At 32.1% G+C, this 20,558-nt stretch overlaps 1 protein-coding gene across 4 annotated transcripts in view; it reads right to left on the bottom strand.

Annotated features, from left to right (window-relative positions):
* The window catches only part of LOC127722041 (NAD(P)H-hydrate epimerase-like), a 139,264-nt gene that overhangs the window by 2,345 nt on the left and 116,361 nt on the right, over positions 1 to 20,558 (bottom strand). For 3 of the 4 annotated variants that reach the window (XM_052228889.1, XM_052228890.1, XM_052228887.1), the window contains 3 exons: positions 9,101 to 9,209; positions 6,347 to 6,457; positions 872 to 1,133 (listed from right to left, as the gene is read on the bottom strand). In XM_052228889.1, the coding sequence (XP_052084849.1) occupies positions 872 to 1,133; positions 6,347 to 6,457; positions 9,101 to 9,209 (482 nt within the window). Of the gene's footprint in view, positions 1 to 871; positions 1,134 to 6,346; positions 6,458 to 9,100; positions 9,210 to 14,295; positions 14,433 to 20,558 lie in introns of those variants that run through there. The other variant, XM_052228886.1, reaches the window with a different exon arrangement.

Raw genomic sequence — 20,558 nt, 5'->3', positions numbered from 1 at the left:
ACATTAATGAACTGCGTATGATAGAAATCGACCTTATGTAAATGAATATCAATACATCTTATGATTTATTTTGGGTTGAAAAAATCTCTATGGAAAGTCTGTAATTGTTTGAAAATTGAGTTGATATAAGAACCCTACAAAACAGACCAAAATTCTTCTTTTATTTCGTATTTGAATATTGCAAAATCAGTCAAAGTCTTATACATGTACAAGTATACTGCACTTGTATAAAGTTGATTTCTATCCGCCGCAGATCATTTCTTGACTGTAATGGTGCTTAACCAAAAAATGTCCATAAACCAGTTAGGGTAGGCATACAGATTAAAGGAAGGTAGGTAGAGCAGGAAACACAACTATATTTTATATATGTTTTTTTGCCTAAGTACACAAAAGATACTTCGCCTCAGTGTCAACATCTTTTAAATAACAAATTTGTTTAAAGATACTACAATCTCCATAAAAATAGTTCCAAAAACCAATTAGCATACCATACTTTATTCTATTTTATTTTTTTGTTGTTGAAAATTATATAATATGCAACGGTCTTATGTTTGTGTGCAATATCAAATAAAAATGTCAGCATCAAGTCAGGGTCTCTGTGGCTGAGTTGTCTCAGTAGTTAAACAGTTATCACTAGCTTGTCAACAATGAGGTTGTGAGTTCAAACCCCTCTTCGGCAAAGTGCGTTCGGCTCTAATCATGCATAATTCATTAAGATCGAGTGTTTTCCTGCAGAAGGTTGGTGATTCTCTCCGGATACGTAAGCTTGATCCACCAATAAAAATTGGCCGCAATGATGTAACCAAATGCGCTTAAAGTGGCGTTAAACATAAAAAATAGATCAATAATATATACATGTAGTAATACGTACCAGATGGAACATCGATGCTAGCTATTGGGACTTCAACATTCTTCAGTGTTTCTAGTACGCTAGCAAAGTCTGCCCGAGGAGGCCCTTTGAAGCTGAAGCCAAACAGAGCATCTACCACAAGGTTGTATGAATCACTAATTAAAGAAGCTTCGGACGGCAGGAATGATAAGAAAGGCATATCCATTCCCTCGCACTGCTTAACTAAGCTCTGGAATAAAGGTTTATTTGGACGTTTCGGGTAAAATATCGAGGGTTTATATCCCTGAAAAAGAAAAAAAAAAACTGCACATAAAATTTCAAAGGATGGCGTATTTTGTATGTTCACCACTCTTTCTTTTATCTGACGAAGTAAAATTTTACAAATAGTTTTACCTTGACCGTCACCGGACTAGCATTTCTATAACTATTAACAATATCCATTGAAACCCAATAAGATTGTGTTATCAAGACTTTATGTGCATAGCCAGTATTATGATTAAAAAATGAATAAAGTATTATCGAAGCTGATAGTTTCGAAAACCTGTATTCTTTCTCTTGTGCATTCATTTCATATCTCGCAACCATTACAAAATATTAGGTATACTTCATCCTGTTAATAAACAATAAATTCAGCTTTTATTTCTTGCTTTCGTGGGCATTCATCTCATATCTTGCAACCATTAAACTATATTAAATATACTTCATGCAGTTAATATACAATCCCTTCAGGTTGTATGTGATGAATTTGGACACTTCAATGCTGTATTTGGCAATATAAAACAACGAGTCATCAATTCAATGTAGATTATTAGTACGAATGCAAACACTCGTCAGTCTAAATTAACAAGATATTGAAGTTTTCTAACTATTACTTCCATATCATAACACCCAAACATGCGATCATTTCTAATTATTTATCCCTAATGAAACATCAGTATTCCTAATTATCTCCAACAAACAAAGTAAGATGAGACGTTTGTAATAAAGTTGCTTATCTTTCCAATTTTATTGTCAATTTGTATCTGCTTCTATCGGACTATACAGTATACGGGGTGAAACAGAACAACTATTGTCAATTTGTATCTACTTCTATCGGACTAGACAGTACATGGGGGTGAAACAGAACAGTTATTGTTAATAATTAAGTAACCTTAATTAGGTTTTGTTGAAATAAACTTGTAATTTGTATGTTAATTTCAGCCCATAAGTCTGGTTTAATACAGGTTACTTATATCTTAATTATTCATATAATTGACTATTCTATCAGTTAAGATAAGTATCTCATTGTGTTTCTTATCAAGCAGCAGTTGATTATTCTTATAAACCAGAGTTGCCGTGTATTAAACTGGTGCCAGCCATGAATGATCGAAAGTAATACTACATCTTTTACATACACATTTTTTGTAGACTAAAAATAATTTTATGACATTAACCCTCTTAGATATTATATTGTTAGAAACACTTATGAAAAAAACGGATCAAAAATAAATTTTCTAATCCAACACGGTATTTATCACTAAATTTATTCCTTTCTTGCGCTCTCTTTAAACAGGAGAAATGTTTGCCATGATAAGTTACAGGTTCACAAAATATAAATTGAAAATCGCATGCAGATTTGCTATCAATGACATCAATACATTACCTTTGCAACAATCAAACTTCTGAATAAAAGAAGAATGTGCCTGAGGACACGAATGCCCCCGCTCAAGCTTTGCAATTTTTCAAGTTAAAAAGGGGCATAACTCTAGAACGGTAAATGACTCCCTGTCAAAATTTGAACTCTATCTATGTGCTGTGGTTCTTAGCATTTGTGTATGAGTTTTATAAAATTTGGAAGAGGCAAACTTAAGAGTGCTGAAACGAAAAAAAAATGCAATTATCCAAGTTATAAAGTGGCATAACTCTAAAACGGCAAGTGACTCACTACCCAAGTTCAAACCCTGTCTGCGAGTTTTGAATCTTAGCATTGTGTATGAGTTTCATAAAATGCAGACGAGGAAAACTTAGGTAAGAATGCGGAAACAGAAAAAATTGAAAACTTCTAAGTTATAAAGGAGCATAGCTCTAGAACGGTAAGTGACTCACTGCCAACATTCGAACTCTGTCTGCGAGTACTGGTTCTTAGCATTATTGTGTATGAGTTTCATAAAATTCGATGAAGAAAAGTACAGTTAGCGTGCGGAAGCAAAAAGGGGACGAACGGAAAGACGGACGGAAAGACGGTCAAGGGTAGCACTAAATGCTTCCGTTACCTAGGGCGGGGCATAACCAGTCCCATGAATAGTAACTTTTTAAAATCATATATAAAAAGTGGTTCCCTACCGATGGTGAAACAGTGTACATTATACTTAGTCATTTGGTAGAATGTTGTACATAATTAAGGAATTTCCCTAATGTTGAACATATAGTAAACTTAGCTTTAATAGATTTTCAGAGGATCGAATCGTATTTACTGTAATAGCAAAAAGTGAATTTCCCTTGACGACAACGTATTGGAAAGATGCTTTGTACGATACTGTAATATTTTCCGCTAAATAAATAGCAAAAATGATGACATAGATTATACCATTTAAAACTAATAAATGAATTTTAAGCTGAAACGTTGATTTTGGCTTGTACAAACTTGATTCGAAAAGGTTAGAGCTTTTTTTCACATCTGAGGCTTTTTCCTAGTTAGAATGTGACAACCTCTAGACATAAAAAATAATGTCATGATATGACCAGATATGCAAATCAAAATACGCTTACAAACAAGTGCCGTCCTTTTTCGCTCTGAAAATCATACAATAAAAGTACACTTAACTACTGAAAACAATTATTTTATGCCAGTTGCCTGTTTTACTAATTTTGTAACATCATAGCTTTTATCAGTTGTGTGACAATAACAATATTGATTTAAATTTCATGAAGGCAAATTCTAAGGGATAATTTATTTCAGAAACAAAGTTTGAAGAGAGTGCTGGTAGATCATTTAGGTTATTGTATGTACATATAACTGAAGGGATGAAATGGGCTTGACTGATAATTATTTTTATCAGCATCAAGTTTTAATTTATTTGAGCTCCTTAAAGTCTTATTTTCCAGTCGACGCACCAAGTCTGTCCACTTTTTGAGTTAATGCATGCCATTCCCTAAGTTTTTGGTGTTTTCTTAGCTTTATTTTTATCTTCCTAAACCTGTTCCCTATAATGTATATCACGTTTGGGGGAATATCGAACTTTATGTACATATTTGAAAGACAAAGAGTTCATAACGAATCATTCGGTCGTCGATCATTTTTCCTTATTCACGTATCTGAAAAATAACCCATAAGGTAGCAGTTTTCTAGTTATGATATTCGTATCAAAGGACATAAAAAGGTAATGTTCATGGTATAGAATTAACTTTTATCGTGACTCAAATTCCCCAATGATTGACTGTTCGTCTTATAAATATTCTGTTGTAAATATGAAGATTTAATTTGTCTGGCAAACTGTAAGATGATTAGAAATATCTCAAACTTTTTGACATAACGGAATCCAGTTCTGACAATTTTGATAGAAGACAGAAATTGGAAAGACAACGTTACATCATTGACATAATGAAGATCAAAAAGAACATCCGTTGCTAAAAATGAAGTTTCATATATTTGTTTTGTTATTGTTGATTTCTTGCTTTTATATTGTTTATATTAGGAAACTGTAGTGGTATAATAAAGAAAACATCAATCACTAAGGCGTCGTCTTTTCATTATCAAACCAAAAGTTTATAATTTCAGAGGAACCTAATGTTATAAGATCACAGACAATAATCAAAAGCCAAAGTAATGACATCAAATAAATCACCTTGAGATAATATCACGTGATCATGGACGACTGACAATCTTCAAACTGTTAAACAAGTTCTAATAATCCTTGAATCTATACAATATGTGAATGCGAGTCGACAAATGAACTAACACCGAAGCCAGTAAACATGTCATTGTGTCATACTAATGCTGGCAATTATTGATATATTTCGTACAAAACAATATGTTTTGTATTATACTAGAGAATAATAGTCACAAAGGATTTCCGATTCGATACACACAATGCAGGTCTAATTTCAATAATGTGAGATATATGTAAATTTATCTAGTGATATATTTGCTATTAATTGTATTATTCTCTTGATGTCTTGTCTAACAGGACTCGTTAGATCTCATAATTTTAATGAGTCCCATGGCATTGGAATACAATCATCTGCTGTTATGAGAAAGAAACTCATCCTAATATATTTGTATTTGTAGCTTCTTTGACTGTTCACTTAGATATATAATTTGTTTTATTTACTAGTAGCAGAAATAAAATAACTGTAAAGCTACAAGAAATTTTCATGACACACACATAACAAAAGAACAACAAAGAAAAAAGAAACAGTTAAAGTGGATTCCGACAGGAAAGGTTCAATACTGTCAAAATGTGTGTACTTCGACCTTAGAGTGTTATATATTTATTAGAATGTTTACTGTTTAAAGTAATTTTATGCAAAAAATAAAATAACAAAAATAACCAACTCCAAGAAAAATTCAAGATGGAAAGTCCCTTATAAAATGGCAAAATCAAAAGCTCAAACACATCAAACGAATGGAAAACAAACAACTGTCTTATTCCTGACTTTGTACAAAATTTACTCTATTTTTTTAATTTGCTATCAATGGTTATGTTCTGTTTATGTCTAGTCATAGTAGTAGGATTTGTTAGATCTCATAATTTTAATGATTCCCAGGGTATTGGAATAAAATCGTCTGCCTGTTATAAAAAATAACTCATCCTAATACATTTGTATTTGTAGCTTCATTGAATGTTCACTTAGATGTAGAACTTGTATTATATACTAGTAGTAGAACGAAATAAGATAATTGTAAAGCTACAAAAAATATTCAAGATTGCTATCAATGGTATTGTTGTGTTTATGTCTTGTCATAATATTAGGTTACGTCAGATCTTATAATTTTAATGAGTCTCAGGGCACTGGAATACAATCATCTGCTGTTATTATCATATATTCTGTATTTTCACTTAGATGTAGAATTTGCAGAAGTAAGATACTTGTAAAGCTACAAGACATGTTTATGAATCCCCACACACCCACAACTATAAAAAAGAACAACAAAAACCCAAAACAAGCAATTAAAGTGGATTTCGATTTGTATTCGTAGCTTCATTGAATATTCACTGAGATGAACAATTGTATATAGCAGAAACTAGATAATTTTAAAGCTTCCAGAAATGTATTCTCAAGAAATGATCCTGAATCCGAAAAAATGAAAGCCAAAGGATAGGTTCAGCATTTTGCCCATGTGTCTACAATCGACCTTAGAGTGTATTAAATTTATTATGATTTGTACTTCTCAACGTTATTAACAGCAAAATTTACTTTTAAACAAGCACTTTCTGATTAAATACTACTAGTACTCAAGTTACACCCTTTTACAACAAGATCACAACCGTGTAATCATATATAATATATACTTACAAATAGTTTGAGATGTCGGGCTGCTACCAAACCATCACCACCATTGTTTCCGGGACCACAACAAACAAGTATAGCACCACTATCTCTCGTCATCTTGTCCAAGGGAAAAGTCTGCAAAACAATGTGTGACAATTTGTCTTCAAATCAAAATAAGTATTAGAGAATATTTATTGTATATTTTGATAATGGATAAAAATCAGATCACCAACACTGATGCCTACTGAACTTATGCAACAATTGATGGATAGAACGGTCCATGTCGCTCAATCTTTTGATTTCAGTGAAGTGTTGTATGTGACTTAATACATGTTAATCGGACTCGGACTTCTCTTAAACTGAGTTTTAATGTGCGTACTGTTGTGCGTTTGTTTTTTCTACATTGGCTAGAGGTATAGGGGGAGGGTTGAGATCTCAAAAAACATGTTTAACCCCGCCGCATTTTTGCGCCTGTCCCAAGTCAGGAGCCTCTGTCTTTTGTAAGTCTTGTATCATTTTTAATTTTAGTTTCTTGTGTATAATTTGGAGTTTAGTATGACGTCCATTATCACTGAACTAGTATACATATTTGTTTAGGGGCCAGCTGAAGGACGCCTCCGGGTGCGGGAGTTTCTCGCTGCATTGAAGACCCATTGGTGGCCTTCGGCTGTTGTCTGCTCTATGGTCGGGTTGTTGTCTCTTTGACACATTCCCCATTTCCATTCTCAATTTTAATCTGCTCGTCGATTTTCTTTTGGCCATGTCTTCATTTGACTTATTGTTTCATTGCCCCTTTGGTATTTTCTTTATTTTTTATTACATTCGTGTTGTTTAATCTTTAGTTGTCTGCGTAATGTTTTGTTATTGTTGTTTTCGATTCGGTCTTTTTTTAGCCATTGTGTTTGATATCTTCTTTATGCTTTAAATTAAAATCGCACGTATCAATTTCTTCTTTTTGTTTTCTATACATTTAAAGTTTAATTAATAGATCGTATTATACAGTTAAAAGAAGAACATTGTCCCATTTAAGGGCATCCGATACAGTTATAGGGGAGGTAATGACGTTGCTAACGTAAAATGTTATTTTCGCGACGTCAAATTGTGACATATCCGGAAAAAAGCATTTTTCGACTGATTTTTATCATTCAAACTGATTTCACTTGAAAACGAGTTCATGGACCCCTCTTTTTTAAAATGACATTAGGTTTGATTACGTATGAAGATTATTTGTACTAATTTTCAAAAAAAAATTTTTAAATTAGATAAATAAACAGCAAAAAATGCCGTTTTTTTTTCTGAAATCATGAAACTTTGATAAAAATTAATTATTCCAAAGAATTGTTATACAAATTTAGAGCATACTTATGTCAAGAAGATTTTCCAAATGTTTTTACAAAAATCTGCTTGTGTTTATCTTTTGAAACAAAAAAGTTGGGTATGTCTATCCAAAGGATAGAAATGTTCAAAAATGCGAAATTTTAAGTAAAATGTCTGAAATTTCGACCACATTTATCTCTTAAAGTAGCACATGAAGGTATATTTTTAATTATATATTTGAATTGACTAGGTGCAAAATAGCTTGTATGCAAATTTTCGTAAACAAATCACCGTGGAATCAAAACTGTCTCGTATGCCCTTAATTAAGATCGCAAGATTACTTTTTCTCATTTTGTATTAGATGTTCTGTTGAGTTCTAATAAAAACACACTTGGAAAATAGCAATTGTATACAAAATTACCATGTAATTGAGCAATGACTCCTTGTGGTTTTTTTTTTTGTAAAGCTTCATCTCTTAATTTATATGTCGTAGTGCTGAATCGGATTTAAACTTCAATGAATCAAGATTATACGAAGAGATATACGATTGAAAATCCACTGATTAAATGGCATATGTAAATCTAAAATTACGTGTTAATTGTCTTGACATTTTGGTACTGCTGTAAATCCGGATTACATAGACACTTCGATTAAGAACGAGCTATACTAATATTGATTTAGTTCGTTTTAAAGAGGGTTAATGTCTCCAAACCTGAGAATGTGGTGAACAGTGCAGAACTTATGTAAAATGTCTCAACTATTCTCAATACAAATAACACGATTGAATAATACGTGCTTGAAAATCTCTCATCAAAAGTGCGTATTGCGGTAAATAAACTCATCAGTAACCGGCTTAAAATTTGGTACGCCAGACGCACTTTTCGTCTACAAAAAACTCATCAGTTATGCTCGAATAAAAAAAAAAGTTAAAAAGGCCAAATAAAGTACGCAGTTGAAAAGCATTCAGGACCAAATATTCTGAAAGGTTTTGCAAAATACAGCAAGCAAGGGATTCTAAATTATTAAGAATTAATAAACAAAAAGGGTTCAATCTATGTAATATGTTATATTTGTTTTCTAGTTAACGGTCTTACAAAAACCATCTTACAAAAACAAACCATTATCACTGAACTAGTATATATATTTGTTTAGGGGCCAGCTGAAGGACGCCTCCGGGTGCGGGAATTTCTTGCTGCATTGAAGACCTGTTGGTGACCTTCTGCTGTTGTCTGTTCTATGGTCGGGTTGTTGTCTCTTTGACACATTCCCCATTTCCATTCTCAATTTTATTAAATCAATAAATATTGTCAGGTTTTTTTTTTCAAGGAAGAAGGTAATATAGTGTGTATGCGACAAATAATATATTTTTATTGTAAATGGTGGAACTTATTTGGCTTTGCGTTGTTGAGTTAACGGAACTACAAATCATCATATTTTCATACAAAAAGTAAACTCACTAACCTTTGCTATCGCCACAGCACAACTATACCCAGCAAGTTCCATCAGCTGATCCACAATAAAAGCATATTCTGTAAATAGTTCCTCATCAATTCGCTGTGCTTCTTCTTGACTGAAAAAAGAACGTTATAAATTGAGGATAATGTAAAATGAAATGTTAGGCACAGTTTATTAAGATGCATAATATCATTGTTAGCTTATACAACGTACTCCCACTGGAGTTTTTGATTCGGTTCATTCAGGCAAACTTGCACGTAATTACAGTCCTGGACATTGAAATATCCTTAGTATATCTTCCCTTTGTAGCCTACTCATTAATATTGTGATGGTATAATGATTATAGCTTTTTAATTAGAGTTACATATCACCATTTTGTTCGTCACATTTGGCCCATTTTTCGTTTAATAATGGGTATTTTCATGAATTAATGACTTTTTTTTAAATATCTTTTGCCGTTTTTGCCAATATTGTTCATTAATTTGGATACACATAGAACTTCCGGTATTGCGTACATGGCTTTTTTTGTTTTTGACGTAATTACCGAAAATAACAGTTTACCTCCATTATCGATTATTCTTTTTAACAACTGAGCTCACGAGTAGTTATTTAAGTATTTGAATTTCGTTTTTTTAACCTACCTAAATTATACATTACTACGGTAAGTATTTGAATATTTGAGGGGCTATGGAACCAACAGAGACATAAAGAGAATAGCCATATCCACCTAAGGACAACTTTTTCTGAAGGAGTTGGAACCTCAAAAATGTTTTTAATAACCTAGAATTTTATCAATGGAGATATAAGAAATGCATGCAAAAAATCATGTGTAGAAACAGTGTCTTCTAAGCTGATGATGCCCTCGGGGACTAGCAATAGTATTGATGAAGGGCTAGAAATTGAAAATAACTTTCTTAAATAAACTATATTTATTATATACATTTGGTGCGCTAAAAGTGATTTTCTTGATTTACATTCATCAGGAACGATACCCCCCCTTCCAAACAAAAATGAAATATCAAATGTGTCCATATGCCCCCAATTGCATATAACGTTATAAAGGGGCATAACTCGAGAACGGTAAAAGTGATTGGTTTAGGCAAACTAAAGTTAGAGAACGGAAACTAATTTTGGGACGAATGTACGGACGGAAAAGGGTAACACATAAAGTCCCCTCCGGTGCCGGATGCATGCAATCTTTAATACTTGAGGAGCTATATATAAGATATATGATCAGAGGGACCTAAAGAAAATAGCCAAATGCAACAACGATAAACTTTTCATGAGGAAGTTGCAGCCATAAATATTTCGAATATTATCAACTTTTGCATGATATTGATAATGACTAATGGCGTTACGCGAGCCTCACAATATTCATTTGCTTACGTTAACACATATTATTCAGATGGTGATATGACATTGGCAGTTTCTTAAGGACCGGTATGATCTTGTACTCAAGCATTTTGTATCTCAAAATTAATTTACTGTTGTATTTGTGTATGATGTGCGGGTACAAAAATATATTCAAATGTATATAATTTTTAAAAATCCCTAAGTTGAAAAAAGTATAATTGTATACTGAAATGTGCGTTTAAGTTTACGTTTGGAAAACATCTAGGCAACTAAAAAGATCAAAATTGGCTCCACAACATAGAGGTGGAAGGTACCAAAAGAAGAATCAAAACGTATTAGTCGAGAGCGACTGACAAAAATTATGGCAAAAAAGCGAAAAAACAACAAAGCCATACAACTGTTTACCAAAACAAACATGGCAAATAAAGACTGGATAACTCGAACCCCTCCAAAACCGGGGTGATATCAGGAGCTGCAGACGGGCTAGCGGACCCTACTCAACATACTAGAAGGTCTTTTGATATTTTGGATAAGAAGTGGAATATACTAGAATGTCTACCTACGCATTGATAATATTTAAACCTATATAAAACAAACTTAAGTAGTTTAAAAAAAAAAAACGTTTCAAAACTGCACCCCCAGAAGAAAAGATCTTTGTTCTGCGTGGACTTGTAATAGATTGTAGAAAATTGTTCAAGTACTAAAATACATATTCTCAACTTCATTATTTTCAAATGTTCTGGAATACAACATAAATCATTTTGACAGAAAAATATACATTTCATGTAAATTTATGGAGTATGCTTTGCAATAATAAGAGATTCATGGCAGCATTTTCCACAAAATCGCAGCCTTATTACATAACAATCAAACATCATTTATTCTTATTGACTGTGAGTCCCCGAGGGTATCATTAGCACAGAAGCTAGTTCTTCGTAACTGGCATGAAAATAGGGATCTTGTTTTATCTAAATTTGCTGTTATGAAATTTCGAAATAATTATGAATTAAGGGATGTATCTCCGTCAGTGCATAACTTTAGATTCATCTCCGTATTTGGTTATAGTTTCGGTCCGTTTTGATTTTTTCAGCTCCTCAACGTTTGTATAAGCTTTGGAATTTTTAAATATGTTGGCCTCCAAAATTAATTGTAGAAATGCGCATCTGTTACAGTAAAAATTGGTACCGTTAATGATATTGTTCATCTTAATGATTTAAGTGACAATCCTTAAAAGGCGCTTTTAAGTTCCTGATGTTGAATAAAATATCGAAATCACTTTTCAGAAAACTAAATGAGTGTTTAATCAAATCATACTACAACCGAGAGATGCTATTTAGACAACACTATCTTTACATGAAGTTTTATCGATATTAAGGAGACTAAAATAAAACATTTTTGTAAAAAGAGGTGCGAGCGAACGTTTTGATCTATGTTTTCTTCTAATTAATTTCAATATATTAAGGCCAATGGAAAATCATATTTCTGAAAGAAAATTAAGTTGTCCGTGTTAACATCTGATTTTATCTTAATTATAAAATCAAACCATGTCTATATTTTACCTTGTAGAAAAGTGATACGAAAACAAATGAAGAAAAAAATGAAAAAAAAAACATATAAAAATCAAAATCGGGTTTTAGTTTGAATAAGTATATCAAATCATAGAGTACGACATTAGATTTAAAAAAAATGTTTGTCCTGTGAGGTAAGCAAGAACATAATTGAAAAGAACAATGAATGTACTCTTGCCACCACTGTCTACCTTACAGCCTATTTTACACATTTTTTTGTTTTAAGCGGAAACACAGCACACATCTGACAATTGAAGAATTCAAAGTATCCAAGGGATATTTAAACCAAGGATTTGGACTTGCATGCGCAACACAACGGATGCATCATAGACATATATTAATTTATTACATCATACAAAAGTAATAACCAAGAAAAGGCTAGGACGTAAATTAAATGCCAGCAAGACAAGACTGGGCACACAGTATTATTATGATAAGAAACAAAATTAGCTATGATTGTAAATTAAGATATTTATTGCGTGCATTTATTAATGCAATTGTTGAACCGTTCACGATGCTATCCAAATTCACAATAAGTCGCAATCTTGTACGACAGACGCGCGTTTCGTCTACAAACGAATCATCAGTGACGCTCGAATAAAAAAAGTTAAAAAGGCTAAATAAAGTATGAATTTGAAGAAAATTGAGGACAGATTATTCCGAAAGGTTTTTATTCTGTAGTTAGTCACCACTTCGGTGGTATCATGTATATCTATTTTATAGTCATTTTTATAGATTTACTGTTTACGAAAGTATGAATTATTCTAAATACTTAGGATTTTCTTATCCCAGCCGTATTTGGCACAACTTTTTGGAACTTTTGGTCCTCAAGGCTCTTCAACTTTGTACTTGTTTTGGCTTTCGTACTTTCTTGATCTGAGCGTCACTGGTTAGTCTTGTGTGGAAGAAACGCGCGTCTTGCGAATTAAATTTTAAACCTGGTACCTTTCGTTAGCTATTATTCGTATGTTTCTCTGTCCTATATGTTCTCCCATTTATTTGTATTGTAGTCCTGTCATGTAATGTTGTCATTTTAAAGTTATATTTAACATTGCCATAAAAGCAGGAGGTTTGGCTAGCCACAAAACCAGGTTCAACCCACCATTTTTTTCTTAAAATGTCCTGTACCAAGTCAGGAAAATGGCCATTGTTATATTATAGTTCGTTTCTGTGTGTGTTACATTTTAATGTTGTGTCGTAGTTCTCTTATATTTGATGTGTTTCCCTCAGTTTTAGTTTGTAACCCGGATTTGTTTTTTTCTCAATCGATTTATGAATTTCTAAAAGCGGTATACTACTGTTGCCTTTATTTGCCAAATACTGTTAGGGTAATCTATACCTGGAGTCGAACAATCCTTAGTATTTCGAAAAATTCTAAGTTATGTAAACAGTTGATTTATAATTATGACCATATCATTGATAACTCATGTCTACATAGAAGTGCTGACTACTGTGTATTGTCTAGTATAACAGACAAATATCACGATAATTGTATGTACAGTGCATTTCTTATCAACATTATGATGGTTTATTATCATGCTGCGAAATCATTTGATATTCATCATGTACCTAACTAAAGAAATTAATTCAACATACAAAAAAAAAGAATAATAATAAAAGATTTCAAATATCACTTACTACAGTACAAAAACAGTGATTATCCCGTGTCCATGAAATTCCAAAACATTTTCTACACAACACAGTGTTAACTAATGCAAATGACATAGCTTAAACCATTTATAAAAGATAAAGACAATAACTATAAAGAGCCAACCAAAGATTTCTCAATATTAACGTATCTGTAGATGTTGTGTTGTAGATTCATTTTTCCTCTTAAAAGTTTTCTCCCTTTCTGTAATGGTTTTCAAAATAATGGGTAATAACTTAAAAAACAATAAAAGAAGAGTGTGTTCCATGGACACATATGCCCCTACTTGTAAATATTTAAGAGTCTATGTACTAATGCAAACCTGTAGACGTTTTGTTATCTTTGAAGCTTAACAAAGAGGCATAACACAAGAACGGTGAAAGTGACGCCACCGAAATACCGTCTTGATCTATGGTTGGTGGTAATAAGCATGGTGCATAAGTTTCATAGCATTTAGTTAAGGCAGAGAAAAGTTAAAGAGTGCGGAAATGGTAATTTTGCCATTTCTACATTATACAGTCATTTTTATTAGGGTAGGACATTATCTTATAAGTCGTCCGTGTATTACGTTAAAGGTGTTCGTTTAGAAATTAACAATACTATGTGAATATGATTTATCATATATGTCTTACCTTAAAAATGTAGGCTCATCATATGAATGTGTTTTTTCTAATCCCCTTTCAGTATTACATGTATATTTACGCCGAAAAGACAACGCTTTTAAATAAACTTTGGAAATATCCATGGTGTATTTCTTATAAACGTTTGATATGTATATTGTTGACTGATCAATACTACTACCTTTTAGCTTTATTATATATTTATGACTTATCTTTTGACGTCAGGGATTTACAGCGTATTCATTATTTTGTTAATCAGCAAATAAAGTAATAACAGAGAATACCTAACAAAAGAGTTTCAATAACCTATGGAAATATTAGTTTTACATTATGTTAGGATTTCTATTTCAATGCCAAACAACTGGAGGCTTATAACAACCTGTATCGCTCACCTAGATATATATGCATTTTCAAAAATGGCCAACCTACAACATTAAAGACTTGAATATAATCCATGATTACGATAATTTTTGTTGTTGATCTTGTATTTGTAATCATTTTTTTCCCACTTACTCTCTGTCTACTATAGTTTTTTGCCAAAAGACAAAAATGGGTAAACATCGATCGTCATTCAAGGACAAAACATTTTGGCTTTGTTGACCTATTGGTAGATTTTGTCTTACTGATATTTTTGCTGTATACAGTTTCTCTTTATTTTTGCCCAAAACATAAAAAGAGGATTACATCGTCATTTAAGGGCAATAACTCCTATAAGAAGTCACCTGAAAATTTCGTCAATGTTGTCTTAATTGCAATTCTTGTCTCACTTATTACTTATGCTGCTTACAGTTTGTCTTTATATATTTTAGTTTTTGCACAATATCCAAAAAAACTGTTAAAAACAGCAGCGGCATCGACCTAGTGCTCTGAAAAATGAAAACACTTTAAACAAGAGTGCAAATTAGACCTAAAAGGTAGGCGTTTTAGGTTGGGAAACCTAAACACAGATAGTTTTTATTTATTTTGACCACAGTAAAGCATATTATAAAATGAAACTCACACCTTTATTCACGTAAATGTGTACTATACGTAAATGCATTGTTTACCCACTATATGATATTCAAGTTTAAACAAGTACTAAATACAAAACGTATGTGATAATTAGTAATTTTGCATCGCTACGATATCTTGGTGTCTGGCGTTATTTAATTGTAACATTACAAGCTTTTCAAAAAAGTCAATATGTGTGAAAATTAACTATGAACCATTTAGATTTTTTCAAATAATTGCCAATGTTCAGCTAAGTTCTTGTAACTGCACAGATGCTCGTCATATAATGGAACTATTACACCTTTTTATCGGGTGCTGGGTTTAGACTCGGTTTCAAATAACTGACATACATCTATTAAAAAAAATTATGTCTCAATTTCCATAACAGCAGAGCAATTATCAGGTGAAAATTACAACGATGTCTTTGATCGACCATTACATAAAGATAGGCAAGGCTTATTATGTCTAACAAAACAACAGCTGTCAGTAATCAATAATCCTTGTTTGATTGAGTACCTATATCACAAATATAATTGTACCACATATTAGTTTTTTACATAAGGGATACCACAAAAAAAGGTCTGCTTGAAACAGAGATTGTTTTCTTCAGTTGACATGAATGGACGACTACACACTATATTGGTGACAATAAGACAATGCATGTAACTGTATCCCTGCAAGGAGCAGAAGAGACTTTGACTGATATTTTCTTCATATACATTGTGGATATAAACTCATCATCTCATTTTGCTTTTCTGGCATTTTATTATAAAGCTAAAAATGTGAAGCAATATTCTAAAGAAACGCTAAAATCACGTGACTTCATTGTCAAATTTACGTCACTGATGAATCTTTTGTCGATGAAACGCGCGTCTGGCTTACACAATTTTAATTCTGGCATCTATGATAAGTTTATTACTATCTACCACACCTTTTGTTGTCGTCTTTGTTAGAATAATTTGTATGATTGTTCGAATTCTTAAGTCAGTTGTGCTTATGATATATGGTTGCGCAGTTTTTGCTGCTGGATCCCAGTTATTGTCGCATTGACGTTTTGTGTCTGATCGGGTTGCTTACCCAATTTTGTCAATACAACGGAACTATAAACGACTTTCATATAGATGGGAGGTTTAGCTAGCTATACAACCAAGGTTAAATACACCAATGTCTGACAATTATCTTATTCCGTTGATTGATAGCGCTTGATTTTGTCAGTTTTTTTATGATTTCTTCTTTTGAATTTGCCTTGGAGTTTTTTCGGTATTTTTGTTATTCTTCTTTATTATTACGTCATAGCTTCTTTTCAGCATGAAAATTAAGTAAATCCGTGAGATAAATGCATCAATTTGACGGTGACATGCATGACATGTTTTATTCGAAAAAAACTTCAGAAGCTGTTGAATTGTCCACGATAGAAATTCGGTGACAAATCATTTGAGTAATCTGCCCTTCACCATTCAAATGAGCTATACGTTGGTGTTACTCATAAATAATATGCTGTTATACCAAGGTTCTTTTGAGATTCTAGGGACCATAACTTAAAAAATGAGGTCATTTAAGTAATGTACCCTTCACTATTTAAATAAGCTATACATTGGTGTAACTCATAAATAGGATGTTGTTATACCAAGGTTCTTTTGATATTCTAGGGGCCATAACTTACAAAATGAAGTCACTATCAAAGGTGAAGGTCATGTTTTAAATTGTGTGAGCGTAACTCATCTGAAACTAAAAGACTGATATAAAAAATTGAAACAAATTGTTTTGTATATTTCGATTTGTCACAATTGGTCAATCGATGGCTACATTTGTATGATAATGGGATGCATATTACCTTGAAAAAGGGTATACGAAAATGACCTTATGCGGTAATGTCACAAAAATGTTTATAGAAACTAATATGGTTGGAATCAGTATAAAGTAGCCTTTACTATGACATTGGAAGTGACATTGTGTAAACCAGAAGTAGAAAATTATCCCCTTATTTGAATGCAAAAGTATATATAAACATAAATTATTGGAATCGATTGAGCTAAATTAAATTCAGTCTGGTACAGGACCAATCCAGTATATTTTATTATAAATCTCCGTAACTTAAATCCACTATCGATATACATGAATCTAGAGCTATCGGTCATTAGTTGATTCAATGTACCACAATACAGTTTAATGTTTTCAAAATTATATCCAGCATTTTATCTTCACGGAGGTTTCCTTTAAAAGTTTGTTTTTCAAGTTTGAAACTTATTTATCTTTTATGCGGTTTTTTTTTCAGAACCTTCCTTTTTCGAAATAATCTACTTTAATAGATTATCTCACGTACCTGGAATTAAAAAAAGTGTTCATATGGTTAGAACTGATTTACAGGGTTCTGTGGTTAGAATGGAATTACTGGGATCCATGGTTTGAACTAAATTACAGGGTTAAGTATACATTCCTAATATATAAAACGTGTTTCATGTAATGTCATATAGACCAAGGTTTTTCCTCATTCTGTATCCCCTGTCACATTTGTCCACATTTGCTTTCTAAAGAAATGTTCAAATTCGATACCTATAAGGAAATTTCAGCTTAACCAATCGTTGATACTGGAAGCCGCTAATTATCTCCAATTTCAAAGAATAGCACTATACATAAGATATTTTTAAATCAGTGCAAAATACATTGCCTTCCGAATACGAAAATTACCTTTTTACCAGGAAGTTACAATTTTGTCACGTTTTCTTATCATCAAATATGGATTTCAAAGGTTGAACAAACTTCATGGTTTTTTTTTTAGAAACAAAACAAATGTTTTTAATGTGAAATCATTTTCGTTTTTAATACAGAATTATATATTCCCGAACGAGGGAAAGTCATCGAGACGACCCAACGAATCAAAGTGATGGAAATTACTCATGGAAAGATTGGAAGAGTAGTTTGAATAATTTCAAATTATATTTAGGTAATGGATGGTAAAAAAAAAACAATGATATAGCACTATTGCGGACAATTGCATTAACTGCAGGTCTTTAGAAGGATAAGCACTTTTTTCAGTTTATGTAATGAGCTAAATGTGAATCAATGATAGTGGGTCCCTTAATTTGCACAACAATTTGTTTAAATTGCATTTTCATATCCTAACCAAATAATATTTCCGGGTACATGTTTCACCTTTTACACTTTATCTTTAGAAACAGAAGAAATTATAAAATAAGGATTCTTTTAATAAAGTTTATCAGTTACCCTATAGGACATGGGACCACCAGCAAACTAAGAATTATATTATCTCCAAAAAATAATCAAAAAAGGTTGTTTTGGGTGCATGTAAGTTTGTTTAAACAATATTTATGCAGATAATTCATGACAAAAAACGATATGATACAATTGAAATAAATATTAAGGATTCAGAAACAAGCAAATCTGCTTTTACAAATTTGTCTCCTATAACACAAATAATACACGTATTGAACAATACATAAAAATAAATACTGGCATTCTCTGTAATAAATATATAATTATGACAGAGGTGGAAAATACAATAGAGAAAAAAAAAATAAACATGAATGTTTGTAATGTATACAGTGTGAATTGCTTGGGTTCCTATTGAGTGATGAAGCAGTAACATCAAGGGTTAAAACGTTTGCTTTTGATAATATATTTCAGCACCAAACTAAATAAATGAATATTTTGCTTATCTGAGAGTACCATTGATCCAAACAGCAACATTTTTGAGTCAACTTGGACAGGAAGAACTGAACAGAAGCTAATAGTTCGTATCTTAAATCAATGTCTATGGGACAAGATAACAGGAAGTGAGAATTTGTTTCTACATCACCACAAAGACATTTTGGGGAGTCTACTAAATTGCAAAGGAATAGGTGAGAATTCGGTGAACTTGAATCCATTTTTAAGCGAGCATGAAGAATTTGACCAAGACGATATCCTACATAATAATACATTGGGACCTTACTATTTTGGGTACGAATTTGTTTTTTGAATAATGGTAGAGATTCACATTTTCTTATGTTTAAGTTAAGAGTGTTCCATAGTCTTGTTGTTGCTGGGATTAAATATTCAGAATATAAACGGGTCTGTGTGTTGAGTTGTGTAATATTATTTCTTTGTCTTGTATAATGATCATAGGAGTTTAGTATGACGTCCATTATCACTGAACTAGTATACATATTTGTTTAGGGGCCAGCTGAAGGACGCCTCCGGGTGCAGGAGTTTCTCGCTGCATTGAAGACCCATTGGTGGCCTTCGGCTGTTGTCTGCTCTATGGTCGGGTCGTTCTCTCTTTGACACATTCCCCATTTCCATTCTCAATTTTATGTCTACTTCCTACTGAATTGGGCATTAAGTCTCTTAAATACTCTGGAGTTTTTCTTATTCAAAATTTTGTGATAAAGAATTATTCTATGTATGCATATTCTATCAGATAATTTTTCCCATCGAGTTTCAACATATAAATTATTAGTAATTATTTTTTTTATAATTATCATACTTTCAGTCTTTTAGGCATTAAAATTCACAAGCCATTTCTTTGACCATGTAATGTAATCTGCAATTATAAATCTTATCTAAATCGTTATTTAAAATTGTAGCTGCTTCTGTTGGATTGTCAACCATAATATATATATTTTATAATATAAAAACAAGTACTAACCTTATGAAATGCTATATACTAACGTCAACGAGACCGGGATAAGGTATCGGTACTTTATGTATCTCTAAAAAATGTACATTTCAAATAAAATTATAAAGATTAAAAAAAAAAAAAAAAAAAAAAAAAAAAAAAAAAAAAAAAAAAAAAAAATGAAGTGTCATCTGCAAATAGTTTAATTTGAGCTTGAATATCTTCTACAATATCGTTTATAAATATCATATATTATATGGACCCTTGTGGGACGCCTGCATTTACAGGTAGCCATTCAGAACTTGAATCATTGATAACCACCCGCTGGACTCGATTTGTTAGATAATTTTCAAACCACTTTAATAAAGAATCCGATATACCCGTTTGTTGAAGCTTAAATAGCAGTCCCTTATGCCACACTCGATCAAAAGCTTAACTTATGTCACAGAATACTACCCTAATTTCTTTACCGCTATCTAAAGCTTTTCCAAAATCATTTGAGATATTAATTAATTGATTAACCGCTAAATCCCCCCCCCCCCCCCGTGTAAAGCTTCACTGATTTTTTGTTAAAATGTTATTGCTCTTTAAATAATTGTAAACATGTTTATATACACAGCGTTCCATACACTTTGCAACTACACTCAACAAGGAAATAGGTCTATAG

This window comes from Mytilus californianus, unplaced genomic scaffold (assembly GCF_021869535.1).
Source record: "Mytilus californianus isolate M0D057914Y unplaced genomic scaffold, xbMytCali1.0.p SCAF_12, whole genome shotgun sequence".
Classification (NCBI taxonomy): Eukaryota; Metazoa; Mollusca; class Bivalvia; order Mytilida; family Mytilidae; genus Mytilus; species Mytilus californianus.
The sequence above is the reverse complement of the archived record's forward strand: the minus strand, read 5'-3'. Positions and strand labels throughout refer to the sequence as shown.